Source organism: Etheostoma spectabile, chromosome 1, assembly GCF_008692095.1.
Source record: "Etheostoma spectabile isolate EspeVRDwgs_2016 chromosome 1, UIUC_Espe_1.0, whole genome shotgun sequence".
Lineage (NCBI taxonomy): Eukaryota > Metazoa > Chordata > Actinopteri > Perciformes > Percidae > Etheostoma > Etheostoma spectabile.
The window spans coordinates 15,329,357-15,346,636 of record NC_045733.1 but is presented as its reverse complement, the minus strand read 5'-3'; the positions used below and the strand labels follow the sequence as shown (position 1 = coordinate 15,346,636).

Sequence of the window (17,280 nt, the reverse complement as noted above, 5' to 3'; positions counted from 1 at the left end):
GAGAGAGAGAGAGAGAGCAGTTTAAAATATGTCTAACATATGGCTGCGACAGAGGGAACATATCTTGTCTTGGAGGCATACTGCTGAATGAGGTGATGGAAAGTTGGCAATGCCATGACATCTATTTGAAGGAATGGGATCACCCTCAATATAAAGGCTACACACTTATATTTCAATTCAATACTTAAATTATTTTCATGTCCACTCTTCCTGCGTCTTCAAATAAACATTACGCATAAGAACTCACATAGCCACGTGATTACAGAGGCCTCAGTGTCACTTCTGTTGGTTATATCAGACTGCAGTATTTTGCTGTGGAATAAGTCAGTCATTCACTTTCTCTTTCCTTAAATGAGTCCGTTTTTGTTGCTATTACCAGGATCAAAACAGACTCAGAGGTCCACCACCTAATATAAAAAAAAAATCCCATGCTATGCTGCTGCGTTGAGAAGTGTAGAAGGATCAGAGCCTTGAAACCTTTCACGACATCTCTCTGCAAATGATCAGAGCCATCCCATCGTACTGTAAACATACTATATCATTTTTAATGAGACTGGCACAGTTCTCTATCTTACTCTCTGTTCTTGCTACCCAGAGCAGCACACTATCAAATATTAATGGGCAACATGGTTGTTCTAATACTGAGCTCTACTTATGTTCATCTATCTCCACTGCGCAGTCTGAAATCTCCTCTGCAGATTAACTTCTCCTTGTGAAAAAAACCTCATCTTAGCTTCTGTTTTACAGCTAAATGTTCCAGGTGTTCAGCACACCTTTCCGTTTACATTTCACTGACACCTAGTACAAAACGTTCAGTTTATTTACAGCAAATACAACACTTTGACAGGCACGCAGTTTTGACTTAGGCACTTGTAGCCCACTCAGAAATTCTTGTGCGATCCAGTATGTTTTTAGTAGGTCAGGGTGCTTGCCTAACCCACTCTAACTTCTCCTGACACACTTTAAATGCAAGCAGCGGAACACTGTGTGAAGGACAGAACACATTGATGAATTAGGCTAATTGAAATGGCTCTACTTAAATCACCCAAGAGAACCTGAATATTGTAATCAAATAATGCAAGACCTAGTGTGTACAACATTAGATCTGCTCCTACACCTAGTTGTGAAAAGGGGACATATAATGTCCCCTTATATATGACATATAATGTGATAACTGTGATAACATAATATTAAGATTCAAGCCCAAAGGTGCAACGTTGCCTTATTATTGCTGACATACCACAGTTTTATGACACAGGTCGTTTTAGTGGTTTTCCTCTTACCTGGATGTCTCTTATTCTTTTTTTCTCCTCGTTTTCCTCCTCCGTCTTTCTTGTTTCCAAACACTGCTCTGAACATAGCTGGGCTGTTGCAGCCTATACTGACTGCACATTAAGCAAAGTGATCATTTGAATTAGAAACACATTATTTCAGGCAACATTAGCTTCACTGTTGGTTCTTAATTCAGCTGCTGAAGAATAAGTAATTAATTGGTGGTTTTAGAGACCATGAAAACTATTATTTACTTAACTAATTTACACGCATCATTAGTAACCTACACATAAGGGTGATTACACATAAAAGAAAACCTCAAGTTACCTGCTCTTAAGTCTTCTTTGATGCCCGCATGTCTTCACATAAATCCACAGGAAGCTGGTGAAAGACCATTTAAACGTGGAGTCCAATTAAGAAATGCTGCACCTCCACAGTCAACTAAGTATGTTGTGAGAGGAGTCGGGCGCGCGCTTCGTGCATGCTGTTGCGTGATGTTCCACATCTGATGTAGGCCCATCCCTTCCCATCCTCAGACATAATAATTACATGTCTTGATTAGTCTTGTTTTTGTTCTTTTATCTAGATCTATAGGGTATTTCCAGTTTAATCTTCATAACTAATAACACTCTTCTGCTGCCACAACACCATAAATAATAATAATAATAATAATAATAATAATAATAATAATAATAATAATAATAACGTAATCACGTGGTTAAACAAAGGTTAAACATATCCTAAGACTACACTACTTTCCGTCACATTACTTAAATTAACTGTATGCCTTTTTAATAGCATTTTTTCCTGCATCCAACTGACATTTTCAAAAGAGGCTAGATAGAGGATACACAAATTATTTGTCTTTGGAAATTTGGAAATCCCCATTCATTTATATCAGAAAAAGCTTTTTCCTATGAAACATTGTTTTAAGTGTAATTTTCTGAAAACAGCATTGTTAGAACAAATAAACTACAGACCGTAACGTTATTTGCATCGAAGCCTTATAAAAAAAATGGAATCCAACAAATTGACATTGAAACTAATCGGAGGAGAGTACAGTTTTCCTGCGCACTTTGTAAATTAGAGTGAAAACTAGCAATTCCAACTGTGAACACTAGGAGGAGACAATGTAAATGAATGTTCCCATGATGTTTCCTCTTCGGCCTCAAGGGGCGACAATGAGCCATAACGCAACCTATTTAAACTGGAAGCTCCCCTTCCCCCCGTCCTTTTATCCTGTGCTTTGACCAGAAGTCAACGGTGGAGTCCAGTCAGCTTGTATAATGCAGAACCAACGTCCCAGCAGGTCGCTCTTCTGTCACGCTATCGTCATGGTCTGTTGTAAGTATATTTGCTAGCTACACCTAGCATTTTAGTGAAACCAGTAACGTTAGGTTAGCTGTAAAATGAGAGGTTATGTTTAAGTTGCAGCGTTGAAGTATACATCTGTGACACGTGTGAATTAGCTTAGCTGGAGCCATTTTATTTTCCCGTCTTACGTCAAAATACGTTGTGACTTAACAGAACTGACTCTTAAGATAACGAAAAAGGAAATTTTACTGGACGCCAAATGAATGTCGAGTACTTCAGGAGTATATGTTTTTTTGGGAAAGAGTACCACTTTATAACAAGCATACGGAAATGTTTCTAACCTAGCTATCATGCTCTTATGCTAGTTAGCATTTAAGTTAATGCTAGTGGAGTTTATGTTAACTCCCCCGAACACTAGCTATCCTCAACGTTAATATATCCAATCAGTGTTTCTCTTTAGGGGTTGACTGAAAGTGTTTGTTTGTATCTTACACTAAATTGCTTGGCTATTTTCCATTGGCCGAGTTGGTTAACGTTATGAGTTATTAATTTTAGGGTCTGAGACCGATAAGGGTTCTGGGGACTGTATGGACTGTGATATAAATCTTTCTTTGTTGCACTTATTTGGGCAACACAAATAACACATTTTTACACAAGGACATTGTTTCTTAGCAAAGTTACACTACTGGATCTACTTTTGTCTCAAGAATGTATAACTTGTATATCAACTCGATGCTCTAAAAACAATGTTGCAGCATTACATCGGTTTGTCACCTAATTCTCAATATTTTCCCCCTGTGTAACCCTGCCTTTGTTATAAAAACGGATGTGGCTGTATAAACCTAAGCTGTAAAATGCACAGTGACTCATTGAATTAAACAAAGATGCTGCTCTATACACAAATAATACTAGCAAATAACTCATGCGTTTTTTTTTGTTTTTTTTTCCCTTCCCCTTATTCTGGCAGATCATATGCCAATTGGTGGACACCTGTATGGGCCAGATGGAGGATGATGGCTGTGTTTGTGCTTCAAGCTGAATGTCCCAGTGATGAGTGGGTTTGGTTACACCACAATCTGCCACGGCAGTATAATCACTTGAGAAAGTGGGTCTGAGAGAAACTCCAACAAGAGGACCGCTACCATCTGTAAGTCAAGTCACGTGTGACAATGTAAAAGATGGGTTTACTTTGACACTCATGCTTAGGTCTTAACTGTTCCACTGATCAAGCCTTTAGCCTGGTCACGAGCTGCATCTTTGACAGCCTGGGCTCTCTGGTGTGAGATATCCTGGGTTTTAATATTTCAGATGCAATATTAAATGTCCCTGCGCTTTCTGCTCGCCTCTTTTCCATGGCGTCTCAGATTGAATCGGGGAGTATAACTCTTTATTTATTTAAAAAAAAAAAAAAATGTCAACACTATTGTAGCTTCCAATAATCTCAGATGTTTTTCTTTGTCCAGACTTGAGGGTTAACACTTTGGGAGCTGACCAGCTGTAATGGACGCCGTTGAGCAGTCTTGATCCGAAATTGTTACTTTGCAGGTGAGCACTTGAAATGTTGTCTTTTGCATTAGACTTACATTTGCATCGACTGATAGACCTGAAGCAGGCTTCTTTGGCTCTGGGTTTGCATAGAGATGCTAAATTGAATCTTCCTCGCTCTTCCTGGCTGCTACATTTTATAGCGGCACAGATTGAATTGAGGAATACATGTGAGCTTTTGGGCATGGTCTAATGTCAAAATATACTGTCAAAATGATTCAGAGTTTAGGATTTAGCAGGTAGCTTATAAAAGTAACCATTTACTTGCCGTCATTCTTGTTGCATAATGACTTTCTTTGACATTCTTGTGCAGTGTTACAACTTGGAGGTTTTCTTTACCCTTCAGGTAGGAACGAGACACTGCAAACACCTGATGGGAGATGTGGAACCTGTGTTTTTTTTTTTTTTTTTTTTTTTTTTTTTTTCTTCTCTTCCTTCTCGCCGATAACAAGCATGCACTTGTTTTGCTATAAATGATCACTGGCAGTTTCATCTGCAAGCAGTATTTGTCTGGCACAAATTGTTGCATGGGGGAACAGTAGTTATTGGCTCACAGAAAGTGGGCACTGGGGAACCCTTTGTCCATGTATGAAAGTGCTTTCAAATGATCTGTATTTATTTTAACATTCACACTGCATGTAGAAATAACAATTGTCTCAAAGAAATAAAACTCCACTTTACAAATGAATTTTTGTGCAATGAATGTGTTAAACTGTTTTCAGCTCCTCTGCCTTCACATTACACTTAAGCCATCAGTTTTAGTCATATGCAAATGCTGTAGACACGTAATGTCGTAAGCAGAATACTGGTAAGATTGCCTTGGGTAGATATTTGTACATACAAATGTGCACTATTGTGTACATGGTTAATTTTGCGGAGTAAGCATTTGAGTGCAAGCAAATTCGGATTAAATCAATGGGTCAAATGGGACTAAACCAAATAAGGTGTTTGGATATTTACTGAAGTTTCAATAGCTGGAAGTTTGGTGCTGCTTTTCGTAAAATATGAAGACTTAATGCCATTCTAGTACAAAGTAAGATTAAAAACATTTATTGCATGAGTCAAAACAATTTTAAAGCATCTGAAGCACAAGTACAGCAGCGGCACAGGTCTTAAATGTCAAAGCAAGTCGTGGTACAAAAATCTTAACATTGAAAAAAATAAAATTCAAAGACTGGGTTTACATATGAATCCCTTGCTTCATAAAAGGCTGTCCTGTGCCTCTAATGGATAGGACAAACTAAAATACTGGGGGGCTGTGACCTCAAGGGTGTACTGGAGCTATGACTACTTCAGGAACTGACTTGAGTAGAAAATTTCAGTTTTCAATGCCCCCTTGTCTCCCACCAAACCAGCTACAACTTCTCCCTGTAAAACTCCACCTTTGCCTGACATCATCCAGTGTGTTTGAGACCTGATTTAAGAAAATCACAGCACTCCAAGGCCAAACTAAGGTTGTGTATCGACCTGTGTTCAGAAACTATTCATCAGTCTTTTCATCCCCTTGGTAATGTCTGTATTCTGGTTTGAGCTCCCAGGTATTCTTGTGTGTTCCCTTCACATTGTAGATGCCAATATCACGCAAGATTTCCTTCAAGTAAATCTGGAGAAGAAAAAGATTTAATTAAGTGAGTAACAAGCACTAAAATGAGCCAGTATAAACAGAACAACAAAACCCCTCATGTTGCCCTCTAGTCTTACCACAGGCTGTTTGGTGATATCCACCAGATCTTTGATGTTGTAGTACTGGTGCTTCTCAAAAGCAGAGAACAACATGTCCAACACCTGCTGTTTGTCAACTCTCGCTCTCTTGCCCTCCTCCTTCTTTTTCCGCTCATACTCCAGCTGCAGCAAAAAGTAAACCGAGCGAGGTCAGGCAACACATAAAGGCCTACACCTTAAAGAGCCATGCCAGTAGGGTCCTCATGTCATGACTAATTAAAAAAAAGTAGACATTTGCATGACATAGGCCATTCATTGTTGTGTCATTAACAATTATGCTTTGTAAAAATGTAAAGTAAATACAGTATGAGTTGCAGTAATTGGTTTATAACAAGCAACGCTATTTCCCATGTAAAGTACTTCTACATTTATTATGAAAACGTGTGTATGGGTTGTATGTGCAGGCTTCATGTTTGAAACATGCACACACGAGTGAGTAGATTAATGAAACAAGAAAATCCTGTATAGGTTTATTCCTTACATTGTAAGTATGGTTGGCCACAGGTTTGTAATTGCTGGTGACAGCTTTGTCCAACTGTTGTGACAGCCTGACTGGCTTGGCCAACTCTTCAATTTGTAACCTGTTGAGATGACAACAATGACTTTTTTGCCAAGAACTTTTCATGACAAACACTGTACGCTGAGTAACCTAAAAAAACCCACAACTGTATAATGTAACGCAAAAGCTCTGCAATTAATTCTATATTAATAGTTAAGTCTTTCTCACGTTAGTATGACATCTTTACATTTTGAATGAAAAAAATGGACCTTTGACTCTTGAATTATTCAAATTATGAATTGGTTATAGTGTATACTTCTAGTACAGGGGTTTCTATTCCACCCACCCAGTTAACCTATAGGTATAAGATGTCCACGTACAGTTTCAGACATACAGTACACACAAAAATGAAGATAATGATCTACAATCATGCATCTAACATTACAACAATGTATGTAGATGCAGGTCCTATACATATTATTGGTGTGTGCACATAATTTCCAAAAAACTTACCTCTTCAGCCTCATATAGCCTTCGCTAACAGCGGGTCTGCACTCTGCTCTCTGCACTACCACTCCCTCCAAGGCTATTTTATCTGAAAAAAAGAACAGCTAATTGAAACCTCAATACTTGTCGTAAGGAAGGGATTGCAGTTCCATGTTTGTAGGAGAGAAGAGATGAAAGCAGACACTGAATGACATGTAATGCATCAAATTCAATTTTATACAAATAAATCAGTCCAGGCTCTCTATTAAAGTTGAAAGAAACATGTCAGAGCAATCAAGGGTCACTTTCTGAAAAGGCACAATTGTGCTTTCATCACTCAGGTACTCAAACTGCACTCAATATAATGTGACTGCAACAAACCATCTTGGCCAGGGACACACACACACACACACACCCCTAATCTCTCTTCTGCTATTACTATTATTCATTCCACATTTCTCTGTAATCCACCAAAATGTCTAAACTTCTGTACCGTTGTCCTATCCCCTATACATTCTTAAACATCATATAACCAAGTTGTTTCCCACTTTTTCAAACCAGCCTGATTGGCTGGCTACTGGTTCAAAACGGAGGTCACACTTATTTAATGAATATGAAATGTGTGAGCCACACTAAGGGTTTATGTCTAATGACACTGTTCAATGTAAATACTTATTTAATCAGCATTATGGCCAGTAATATAACATATATATTTATATGCTATTGACCGTTTGCATACCGAATCAGAATCACGTTTATTACACTTGCAAAGAATTTTCATGGTGGTTGGTGCATACATAAAACAAACAAACATATTACACATTAATTTGAAATAAACAATACAGACGTACAGAAAAACTGAATTACAAAAACAAGACAAAACAACGAGCGCCCGTAGTTGGCACCATCTTGAAATTGAGTATGAAGTCAGATATAGCTTTGGCCTTCCAGGTGTAGGAGTCAGTAAGCAAGAGTCTGCTGGCCATGAAAGTTGAGGACCAAGACAATTTGTCTCCTCTACCACAGCTTTATAAGTCTCACCAATCAAAATGAAATTGTGAATGATTCTACACATTGAGATCAATACATAATTGAAACAACTACTCAATCCATTACAAAGTCATTGCTTATTTACTTGTAGCTTTGAATGAAACTTGCTGATGTGTGTATAGTAGATCTAGACTAAGACACATTCAAATGACAATTATCTTTGCCACACAATGTGGCAACAATGTGACAACTGGACTGGCATTGCAACCATCAACACAAACAGGCAGCACTCTGCTCAAGTGCAGTGTTGCCCAGTCTGCCCACAGACTCTTTTCCATCCTCCAATCAAGATGGTGCAGACAAAGTGCAGATACTTCATATGATTTTTACAATTATGCACAAAAAGAGAAGAGGGCCATGTTAGGCTTCACAGTGTCAACAGTTTTGGTACCATGACATGCATCTTTCAAAGCATGTCTATGGGCTAGTGTTGTGATACTGCAAATGCCATTTATTAATAGAAATAACGGACACTCTGTGTGTCTGATTCCCAGTGACACCAACCACCAACTTTGTTACTCGCTGGCGAAACGAAGGACTCACCTGGACCTGCCCCCGCCCCCGAAACTGAGCTGCTGCCATCAGATCTTTCTTCTAACTGGCCTACAGGAAGGGAGGGAGGGATGGTCAACATAAAAATACAGGGGATGGAAGACGGACGAAGGAGGGGATCGAACAACAAGAACCACACCCAGGGTTTAGTCGCACACGAAAATGTTTAATCACACAGAGCTTCTCGGCGTAATCTCTGATGAGTACACGCGCGTGCACATGAGCAAAGCAAGCATGCCCTCACAAAAAGCGAGCACAGATACACTGTCCAACCATGGATACACATCCATGACAGGGCTGCACACTTAACACAACACTTAACTGCAATTTCAAAAAAGCAGCAGTAATTACCTCTCCTATTGTCTTTTTTGTTGAATTTCATGTTGTGATGCCTTATATTGGCAACTGCCTTATTGGCCAGGCCTGTGTTGAAAAACTGTGCAGCCCTCACACACACACACACACACAGTCACTCTCACACACACACACACACACACACACACACACACACACACACACACAACCCAAAGAAGCCCATGCACAAATCAAATCAGCTCCAAATTCAGCCATGATTTGTGTTGATATTGATCTACTCCATGTTAAATTAATTCCAAATGGGGCCATTGTGCCTGATCATAAACACAATCTGCTGAGGTGATTGACAGCGGACTGAAAAGGTTAAACCACAAATAAATGACTGACAGAAGATCAGGCACTGAAACTAAAATTCCCTTTTACATAGAGACAGAAACACAGATCAGACTGGGTGAAGACACATTTCCAACAGACCCGCTCTCTTCTGTGTTCCATTGAGTGTTCACTTATCCACTATGAACACTATATTTCTTAATATGTTAGGACTGAGGACAACCTCACACTCTCGGAAAAAAATCTGCTGAGAGTTCACAACACAGAGACAAGCAGGGCAAGCAAGGAAAAGACAAGCTGTAGAAAGAGTAGCATGAGTGCCTCCACCAACCTGATCACACAGAACTTACCTCTGGGCTCTAGTACAAACAGATATTTCACATCACACAAAACTAGAGGTGTGCCTCATCTTGCAGCAGCAAACACTTGGCATCTTCCAGCTGGCCTCAAAAAATAAAAACAAGACACTTACCTGATGAACTTTCTGTGAAGACCGCCAACGTCTGACCTCCCACCGTCTGCATGGTGAACGGGTGCTCGCGAGGCGCAGACACCGTCTTGTCTTCTATACCCTCAATCACAGTCAGCTCTTCGTTCAAAGTGAAAGACACCTGAAAAAAGCAGCGTCACCCACATTGAAACTTCTCAGCCCCTTGCCTCTCCTTATTTTGATCTTACTGCCATTATCCTGTATCAAGTACAGCAGTAAAACAGGGCACGCAGTCACGTTCTATTCTCAATACATACATGTAAAGTACTTCAAATCATCAATCATGATCATATTTAATAACGTAAATGTCAGAAAAGATCTGTGAGAATCCGATTGCTAACAGGTATCTATAAAATGCAGTAAAAAGAAACATACTTGGCTTGCTTTGTGCTTTGACTGAGTATACAATCAAAACAACAAGTACAAGTATTTATATTTAATTACAAATGTCACAAACAAAACTAAATTAAGTTTTGCAACCGTTACCTATTATACATAATTTATTCAAAATAATGTTCATCTCAAGACCTACAAAAGGCCTTGACAAAAAGTTTAGAACTAGCACAATTGCTACAGTTAAATATGCACAATTCAGATTGCAACTAAAATTAACTCTTGCATGTACACAAAACATTTTAAGCATGCACTGAAAGAAAAAAGTAGGTTGTGTTAAACCATTTTTGTGATGGGATGAGATGGTATTGAGCCTTTATAAATGAATGTATGTTTCTCCCCAAAATTGACTATGGTGCATAACAACCTACATATTACGTGTGTACTACATTATAAGGATGGCTTTCATCAACATGCTATTGTATATGGCAGATGGCCATTAACAGGGTGCATTGTACTTTTTTCAAACATCACATACCTCTGCTTTTCCTTGGTTTCCTTTCCTTGGAAATGAAAATAATGAACATAATTAGAAATAATTCATTGCTTGGCAAAATAACAAGGTATTCAATTTTAATTGAAATGCATTATCAATAGTGTAACAAAAAAGCATTAGGCTAACTATCTAAGTCACCACCACAATTTTACACTTCAGCAGCACACACTACATTTAGAATTTTTTCTCTTCCCCTTCCGATGCATCACTTAATATAATGTAAACTCAGAGACACACAATAACAGGCTGAGGCTTCTGGGATGTTGTATGATACCCAGTTGTTTTACATACTTGCAGATTCTGAGTTTCCCGACCTCGCCTCTGCCAGTTGCTTTTGCCCATTGCTGAGAGAGGTATTTGGGCACCTGCGTGGAGAAAAATAGTTGAAGATAATTTAATGAGGGCTGCTATTACACTCTAACGATGGGTCTTTTTAGTATTAACATCAATTTAAGAACTAACGATATCCCTATTGTATGCGGTCCTTTGAGGAGCAAGCCTACATTTCTAAAATTCTTTTCAAAAGCAGGCCCTATGTTCCCATATTTCTTTCAAAATTAGGTCCTAGGTTCCCACATTTCTAAAAAAACAAATTCCAAAAAAGGGCCCTATGTTCCCACATTTCCTTTTTCATTAATTTGTATCAGGTTTTCTCCCAATTTGGGGTAACCCTAACCCTATTTTAAGAAAAATCTTAGAAATGTGTGAACATAGGGCCTACTTTTCAGTGAAAAAAATCTTTGAAATGTGGGAACATAGGGCTGTGGGACCATGGAGCTGACCAGTCCTGGAACACCTCCAACTCTCCCCATCTCTGTAAAGCACACGGTAAGAAAGGAACCACAACGTGCTGTTGGGATGAAGTGGAACCGAACCTAAGCTAGCCTGATGATGGTGGTGACATTGTGCATTGTTATGTGTCTGGAGCATAGACTGTATACTACAGTCTATGGTCTGGAGCCACACCCATTCACATTGTTGCAAACTATATTGTATTGCCACCATTAGGTACACACGTTACTTTTGGCAGTTCTCTGCAGACAGATCATGAAACAGATGTGCACTGCGGAACTCTACTACCTCACGTTACCGCTTTCACTGGTATTCTCATAGTGTTTACGTTGGTTGTACTATTGCCAAACGGCTGTTTGTAGTTAACGTTATACTAATAGGTTATGTTGCGTTGGGTATAACATATTACCCATGGGATTCGTAGTTATACCCCGTTTAATTAAGCCAAAGTTGGCTAAACTCAACAGTTTATGAACTTAGCTAACGTTACGACGCACGGCTTCATGTGATGGCAGCGGTAACGTTAGCTAGATGCTAAGCTACATTACTGTTAGCCTATGTTGTCTTTTTAGTTAATACATGCTTCTAGACCCCAGTGAACTAGCGATTTTTTAAGGACGTATACCTTTACAAGCCACACACCCGTGTTCTGCTTGGCACCAGTTAAATCCACTTCTCCTTTCTCGGACATGTTTTAAAATGATGCTTCTGATAGCTAAATGCAACCGATACACGCATGCGTAAAAGAAATAAAGTATGGCGACCGTGATGGTCCGCACTACTGTGTACAGCCTTTTCATTTTGACCATATGTGCAGTGTTAATACCTCACACGTTCACAAATAGTAATGCATGTGAACGTTATAACACAAGGTTTAATCAACTTTTTTAGCAAAAGCAGTTTATTAGACACATCGAAGATTGCAAAGCTACAGGGAGTGCATGCGGCATAACTGCATTTTTCAGCAATCTGTACACAAAATCAACCATATCAATGTAGGAAAATGTCATTTATTAATTCCTTCCATATCATCAGCCCTAAATCAGTGTCTCCTGAAAAAAAAAACAAGCTCCACTGGCTGCTGCTTTATAAAAATTTGAATCAGTTTGAAAACATTTGCTGTGGCATTGCACCCAGTCGCTGTCTACCACATCTTTATAGTCTGTTTAGTTAAATTTGTGACATGTGTATCTGTACAAACATAGTCCATATTTTACAAAACCTGTATGAAAGTTTAACCAGCCGGACAGTAACTGAAGGTCTGTCCGTTCAAACATCTTTCCAACATTTTGACAATTCGTTACAGGAACATTCGGTCCTTGCTGTGGGAGAATCGTGTGTTCAGTTCCTGAGATTTCTTCAGCAGCCGCTGCTTCTGCGCCTCATCAAAGCGATTCACCTGCAAGTCTTCATCTCGATCGAATGGTCTCCTCTCCACTGGTTTGTCAGCCTTCTCCTTGGCTTTTTCCTTCATCTTCTTTGTGTGCATACTCACCAGAGACTCGGCACGTTTGGAATCCTAACAATAGGGAGTGAGAAGAGACATTTTAGTTTCAACCTTAATGTGAACAAATGTACATGACATCTGGCATTCATTTGATACAGGGACATGTAGGACAAAAGAATGATTGAGCCTAATACCACTTACATTATACTTAGACACTTTATCTGCCATTTCCACGTCCTTCTTGGAGACTTGTGGGACATCGTCTATCTCCACCTCACCCTTCTTCTTTCGCTCAAGATGTTCCTATTGGTCAAGAATAGAATATAGAAGTAGATAGAAGTAATATGTTATAAACAATAAACAATGTTCAATAGGAATTATCAATAAAAAGTATAAAGATATGTTCTTTTTCAGGACGTACCCTGGCCTTGCGCTCAATGTCTGCTGGCGTATCTGTCCAAATGGAGCGATCCTTGTTCTCTGGACCCGACTTCTTCTTGAAGGTTCGAGCCCCCAAGCCAATGTGCTGCAGTTCTGGTGGGAGCTCTGTCATCCATGTTTCTCTGGCCAGCACCTCAGGAGTGTCCTGTTCAAACACAGGAATACACACATAAACAAAGTAATTTAGCAGAGGAGGAAAACCTTTAAAAAGGCATAAAAAAAGAACAGGACACCCTAGTGCCAGATATATTTGCTTAAATATTGCTATTGTTTTTTTATGCTATTACATTCCCCCCCGTTGACAGGTCAATCTGTAAACATGTAACCGAAGAGTTTGTATAGTGTAGACTGTGCAGATCACAGAGGACTCACATTTCCTATCAGCTTCTCTTTCATTCTTCGTGCTCTGCGCTCAAAGTCCAGAGCCACGGAGTCTTCAACAGGCCCTTTGGGCGGCATGGGTCCAATCACTTCATCATCCTCTCCCTCGCTGCTGGAGGACTCCGCCTGGTAGCCAGGGGGAAGGGCAGGCCCTGGGAAATCCTCTTCATCTTCCCCATCCTTATCATCATCGTTTTCATACACCGCTCTCCGAAACCCAGGGGGCAAAGCTGGTCCCAGCACAGGCGGTCTGAGGGAACAGAATGTAAGGATTCCTAATGTTCTTTCGCCCAGTAGTTTACCTTGGATTAGGGTGGCACCTAAATCATGGTTGCAGCTAAGCCTTCATGATTTAAATTTAAAAACATTTTTTTTTATGACTGATGATTCTTATTTAATTTTACGAGCCGACTGTATCACAAACGCTACTACTTTCTTCTGGGAGTTTTAAACACAGCCTGCATAAAATAGGTTTTAAAGCGCTCCCAAGCGCTGCAATGTGCTCCCTTCTCTTCATTGAAGCCTCTCTGTTGACAGGCTTGTGGTGATGCGCATTGTGCTGTAGGTGCCAAAAAATATCTGTTTGGTACTGCCAATTTGTTTTGTCGTGGTCAAAAAAAAAATCGTGGCAGAAAATCATATAAATTCTAAGCAACAACAAAAAATCGCGATGCATATTTTTCCCCAAATCGTGCAGGCCTAGTTGCAGCGGTCACCGTGGTCCTGCTCCGTGCCCTGCTACACCCTGCTACACCCTGCTATGCCCTGCTATGCCCTGTTACAACCTGCTATGCCCTGTTACAACCTGCTATGCCCTGTTACAACCTGCTATGCCCTGTTACACCCTGCTATGCCCTGTTACACCCTGCTATGCCCTGCTACGCCCTGCTATGCCCTGTTTACCACCTGCTGCCTTACCCTGCTCCTGCTACAACCTGCTATGCCCTGCTACAACCTGCTATGCCCTGTACAATCCCTGCTATGTACCCTGTTTCCGCCCTGCTATGCCCTGTTACGCCCTGCTATGCCCTGTTACGCCCTGCTATGCCCTGCTACGCCCTGCTATGCCCTGCTACGCCCTGCTACGCCCTGCTACGCCCTGCTACGCCCTGCTATGCCCTGCTACGCCCTGCTATGCCCTGTTACACCCTGCTATGCCCTGTTACACCTGCTATGCCCTGTTACAACCTGCTATGCCCTGTTACACCCTGCTATGCCCTGTTACACCTGCTATGCCTGTTACACCCTGCTAGCCCTGCTACCCCTCTGCTATGCCCTGCTATCGACCCTGCTACACCCTGCTAGCCCTGCTACACCCGCTATGCCCTGTTCAACCTGCTATGCCCTGTTACACCCTGCTATGCCCTGTTACACCCTGCTATGCCCTGCTACGCCCTGCTATGCCCTGTTACACCCTGCTATGCCCTGTTACACCCTGCTACATCCTGTAAGGCCCTGCAGTGCCCTGATACGCCATAAAATACTACTACTCCTATTCATAGTTCCATTATCTTTATTGTGACTATTATTGCCAGTGTTCATCACAGACACCACCTACCAAGAGCCTGGGTCTATTATGGGATATTTTTCCCTGAAACAAAGTTTTTCTCATCACCGAGGTTTCTTCCTAAAAGGAGTTTTCCTCGCCACTGTCGCACCAAATGCTTGCCCTTGGGGGAATTACTACAATTGTTGGGTCTTTGTAAATTATAGAGTGTGGTCTAGACCTACTCTATCTGTAGAGTGTCTTGAGATCACTCTTGTTATGATTTGATACTATAAATAAAATAAAACTGAATTAAGGTACAGCTTCAACAATTAACACATCACCCACAACACAAACAATTCATGTGCTCACCTTTCTGGTGAACTCTGTTGTTTCTTGAATCCTGGTGGTAGGGCTGGTCCAAAGAAACCATCATCAGCTTTTATTATTACCTTTGTGTTCTCCACCCTGTTCAAAAGACATTTTGCCATTTTGTTTGTTGACCCTTTATTTTTCTATACATTCGAGTCCATTAATGAACCTACTTGTCTGCAGCTGTGTGTCTTGTTTTGGCTCTTTTGGCCGCCACCTCCTGTTCACCGTCATCCGACGAGCTCGACGGTTCTCCCAGGTTATAGCCAGGGGGCAAAGCAGGGCCAGAGACTAACACAGGGTTATAGAAGAAAATAACATTAACTACCATGAAAAAGGCGACCTGATGCAAATAATAGTGATTTATACAGCATTTAATCAAATGTAACTTGGGTGGTATTTTGTCGTATACTTACATCCTTTAGCATTATCAGAGTCCTCATCCCTCTCCTCCTTAGCAGGTCTGATTGACGACATATTTTAAACGGATGGCTTCCTTACCGAGTCACGTAGTTTTAACAATTTCTATCAAAGTAAAAAAAAATCAACAACTAAAAGCTTCTCCATGAACAAGACAAACCAAAGAAACCTCGCATGAACGGATTTCACCTCTCACCCAGGAAGTAAACACAATGAGGCTTCAGTCTGTCAAGTTAGCCGAAGAAGACCTACAACCAGAATTTAGCTATTGTGCTGCCAGAATAAAAGCACAATAAATTAGATGTTTTAATTTATACACTGTTACACCTTACCCCGAAGGCTTGTTATTACTTATGCAGTCATGTAGACTTCTGTGCATTGATTACATAATACTTTAGCAATCAATTACACTTGGGTGTAATACAGTTGAGAATGCTTTTGATGAACACATTAAATATCAGTTAAAAGTCTAAGTAGCCCTTTGTATGTTAAACTTTAGCACCTTTATTTATTTTATTTTATTTATGTGTATGAACATTTCACATGACATCACGTTTTATTATGTTAAGGTTGTGTGTACAAATCCTAATAAATATATTGTTTACATAAATCTATCAGTTAACATGTTAGTATGTTAGGTGAATGTGTCTTTTCTAATATGAGTTATACCTCTATTATTTAATAGTAATTTTCCTTATTTGTAACAGTGTTTTTCTGTTTCTTCCATGAAATCATAAAATAAATAAATGCATACATGCACACAGTCTAGTTTGTGCTTAGAACGTTTTATGTTAAGTGCAATAATTTATTTTGTCAACACATTATGGTGAAAAACAACTCCCCCTCATGTAGGCTAGCTAGCATGTTTTCCCCAATGTTGCGTTGTTCTTGCATGAATATTTTATTTTGAAGGCTGAGACCGGAAGCTTGCATAGTGGCGTAACGTTACTTGACACCGGTCAGACTACAATACAGTCTCATCTTTCTTTCAGGAGGACATCAGGCATATGATGAGATGCGTGTCTTGTTTTGAAAGAAATCGTCTATTTAAGAATATATAAAATGGGTAAAAAGGATAAAGGAGATCGGGGTGAGTTGATAATGCTCTGGTTCAATCTATTTAGCTAGCTAGCTGTTAACGTTAGCTAACGTTTAACGTCACTGCGGATAACTGAAAGATGAACATATCGTGAACTTAAACTCACGTCCCTGCTGTGTAACATTATTGCTGACCACACTGAAGTTTTGCATCTGGAGTCTTTAAACGCCAGTGATCCACGTTATTCCGTGTCTTGCTGTAGGGTAATGTTAGCATTTGCTGTGAAAGGTTTTAACGTCAAAGGTACCTGATATTTGTCAAACGCACCCTATAATGATTAATTAAAACACAGGAATCGGTCAAAAACTACATGACGTGTTGACAAATGCGTGTGTATAAAAGTACACTCACACACACACACACACACACACACAC

At 40.0% G+C, this 17,280-nt stretch overlaps 4 protein-coding genes, 1 long non-coding RNA gene and 2 other non-coding genes across 8 annotated transcripts in view; 4 read left to right on the top strand and 3 right to left on the bottom strand.

Moving 5' to 3' along the window:
- The window catches only part of LOC116707010 (protein TANC1), a 34,007-nt gene extending 32,275 nt beyond the window's left edge, over positions 1-1,732 (bottom strand). The window contains exons 1-2 of the mRNA XM_032544153.1: positions 1,600-1,732; positions 1,284-1,385 (exon numbers count right to left, since the gene is read on the bottom strand). Coding sequence (XP_032400044.1) covers positions 1,284-1,359 — 76 coding nt within the window. The 5' untranslated portion in view covers positions 1,360-1,385; positions 1,600-1,732. The remainder of the gene's footprint in view (positions 1-1,283; positions 1,386-1,599) is intronic.
- Positions 1,733-2,367: 635 nt separating this feature from the next.
- On the top strand, positions 2,368-4,819 carry LOC116672521 (uncharacterized). The gene is made up of 4 exons (XR_004327581.1): positions 2,368-2,616; positions 3,554-3,733; positions 4,050-4,131; positions 4,478-4,819. It is a non-coding gene; the product is annotated as an uncharacterized LOC116672521 (long non-coding RNA).
- Positions 3,836-3,971, top strand: LOC116694351 (small nucleolar RNA SNORA31). The gene has a single exon (XR_004333128.1). It is a non-coding gene; the product is annotated as a small nucleolar RNA SNORA31 (small nucleolar RNA).
- On the top strand, positions 4,172-4,303 carry LOC116694349 (small nucleolar RNA SNORA31). The gene has a single exon (XR_004333113.1). It is a non-coding gene; the product is annotated as a small nucleolar RNA SNORA31 (small nucleolar RNA).
- A 346-nt stretch (positions 4,820-5,165) lies between the features above and the next one.
- gtf2f2a (general transcription factor IIF, polypeptide 2a) lies at positions 5,166-12,038 on the bottom strand. Of its 2 annotated transcripts, XM_032503900.1 has the most exons (9): positions 11,885-12,038; positions 10,759-10,832; positions 10,450-10,474; positions 9,561-9,699; positions 8,432-8,491; positions 6,866-6,947; positions 6,335-6,434; positions 5,833-5,976; positions 5,166-5,734 (listed from the first exon to the last, which is right to left on the bottom strand). In XM_032503900.1, the coding sequence occupies exons 1-9, from the start codon at positions 11,948-11,950 to the stop codon at positions 5,612-5,614; spliced, it is 813 nt and encodes a 270-aa protein (XP_032359791.1). In that variant the 5' UTR covers positions 11,951-12,038; the 3' UTR covers positions 5,166-5,611. The 2 variants fall into 2 exon arrangements, with proteins under 2 accessions (XP_032359791.1, XP_032359865.1); XM_032503974.1 differs by lacking the exon at positions 8,432-8,491.
- Positions 12,039-12,139: 101 nt separating this feature from the next.
- On the bottom strand, positions 12,140-16,054 carry gpalpp1 (GPALPP motifs containing 1). The gene is made up of 7 exons (XM_032503266.1): positions 15,803-16,054; positions 15,560-15,677; positions 15,387-15,482; positions 13,520-13,778; positions 13,128-13,292; positions 12,908-13,009; positions 12,140-12,778 (listed from the first exon to the last, which is right to left on the bottom strand). Exons 1-7 carry the CDS (start codon positions 15,861-15,863, stop codon positions 12,560-12,562), a joined length of 1,020 nt encoding a protein of 339 aa, XP_032359157.1. The 5' UTR covers positions 15,864-16,054; the 3' UTR covers positions 12,140-12,559.
- A 666-nt stretch (positions 16,055-16,720) lies between these two features.
- ercc3 (excision repair cross-complementation group 3) overlaps positions 16,721-17,280 on the top strand; it is an 8,093-nt gene continuing 7,533 nt past the window's right edge. The window contains exon 1 of the mRNA XM_032500068.1: positions 16,721-16,896. Within this exon, the coding sequence (XP_032355959.1) occupies positions 16,869-16,896 (28 nt within the window). The 5' untranslated portion in view covers positions 16,721-16,868. The remainder of the gene's footprint in view (positions 16,897-17,280) is intronic.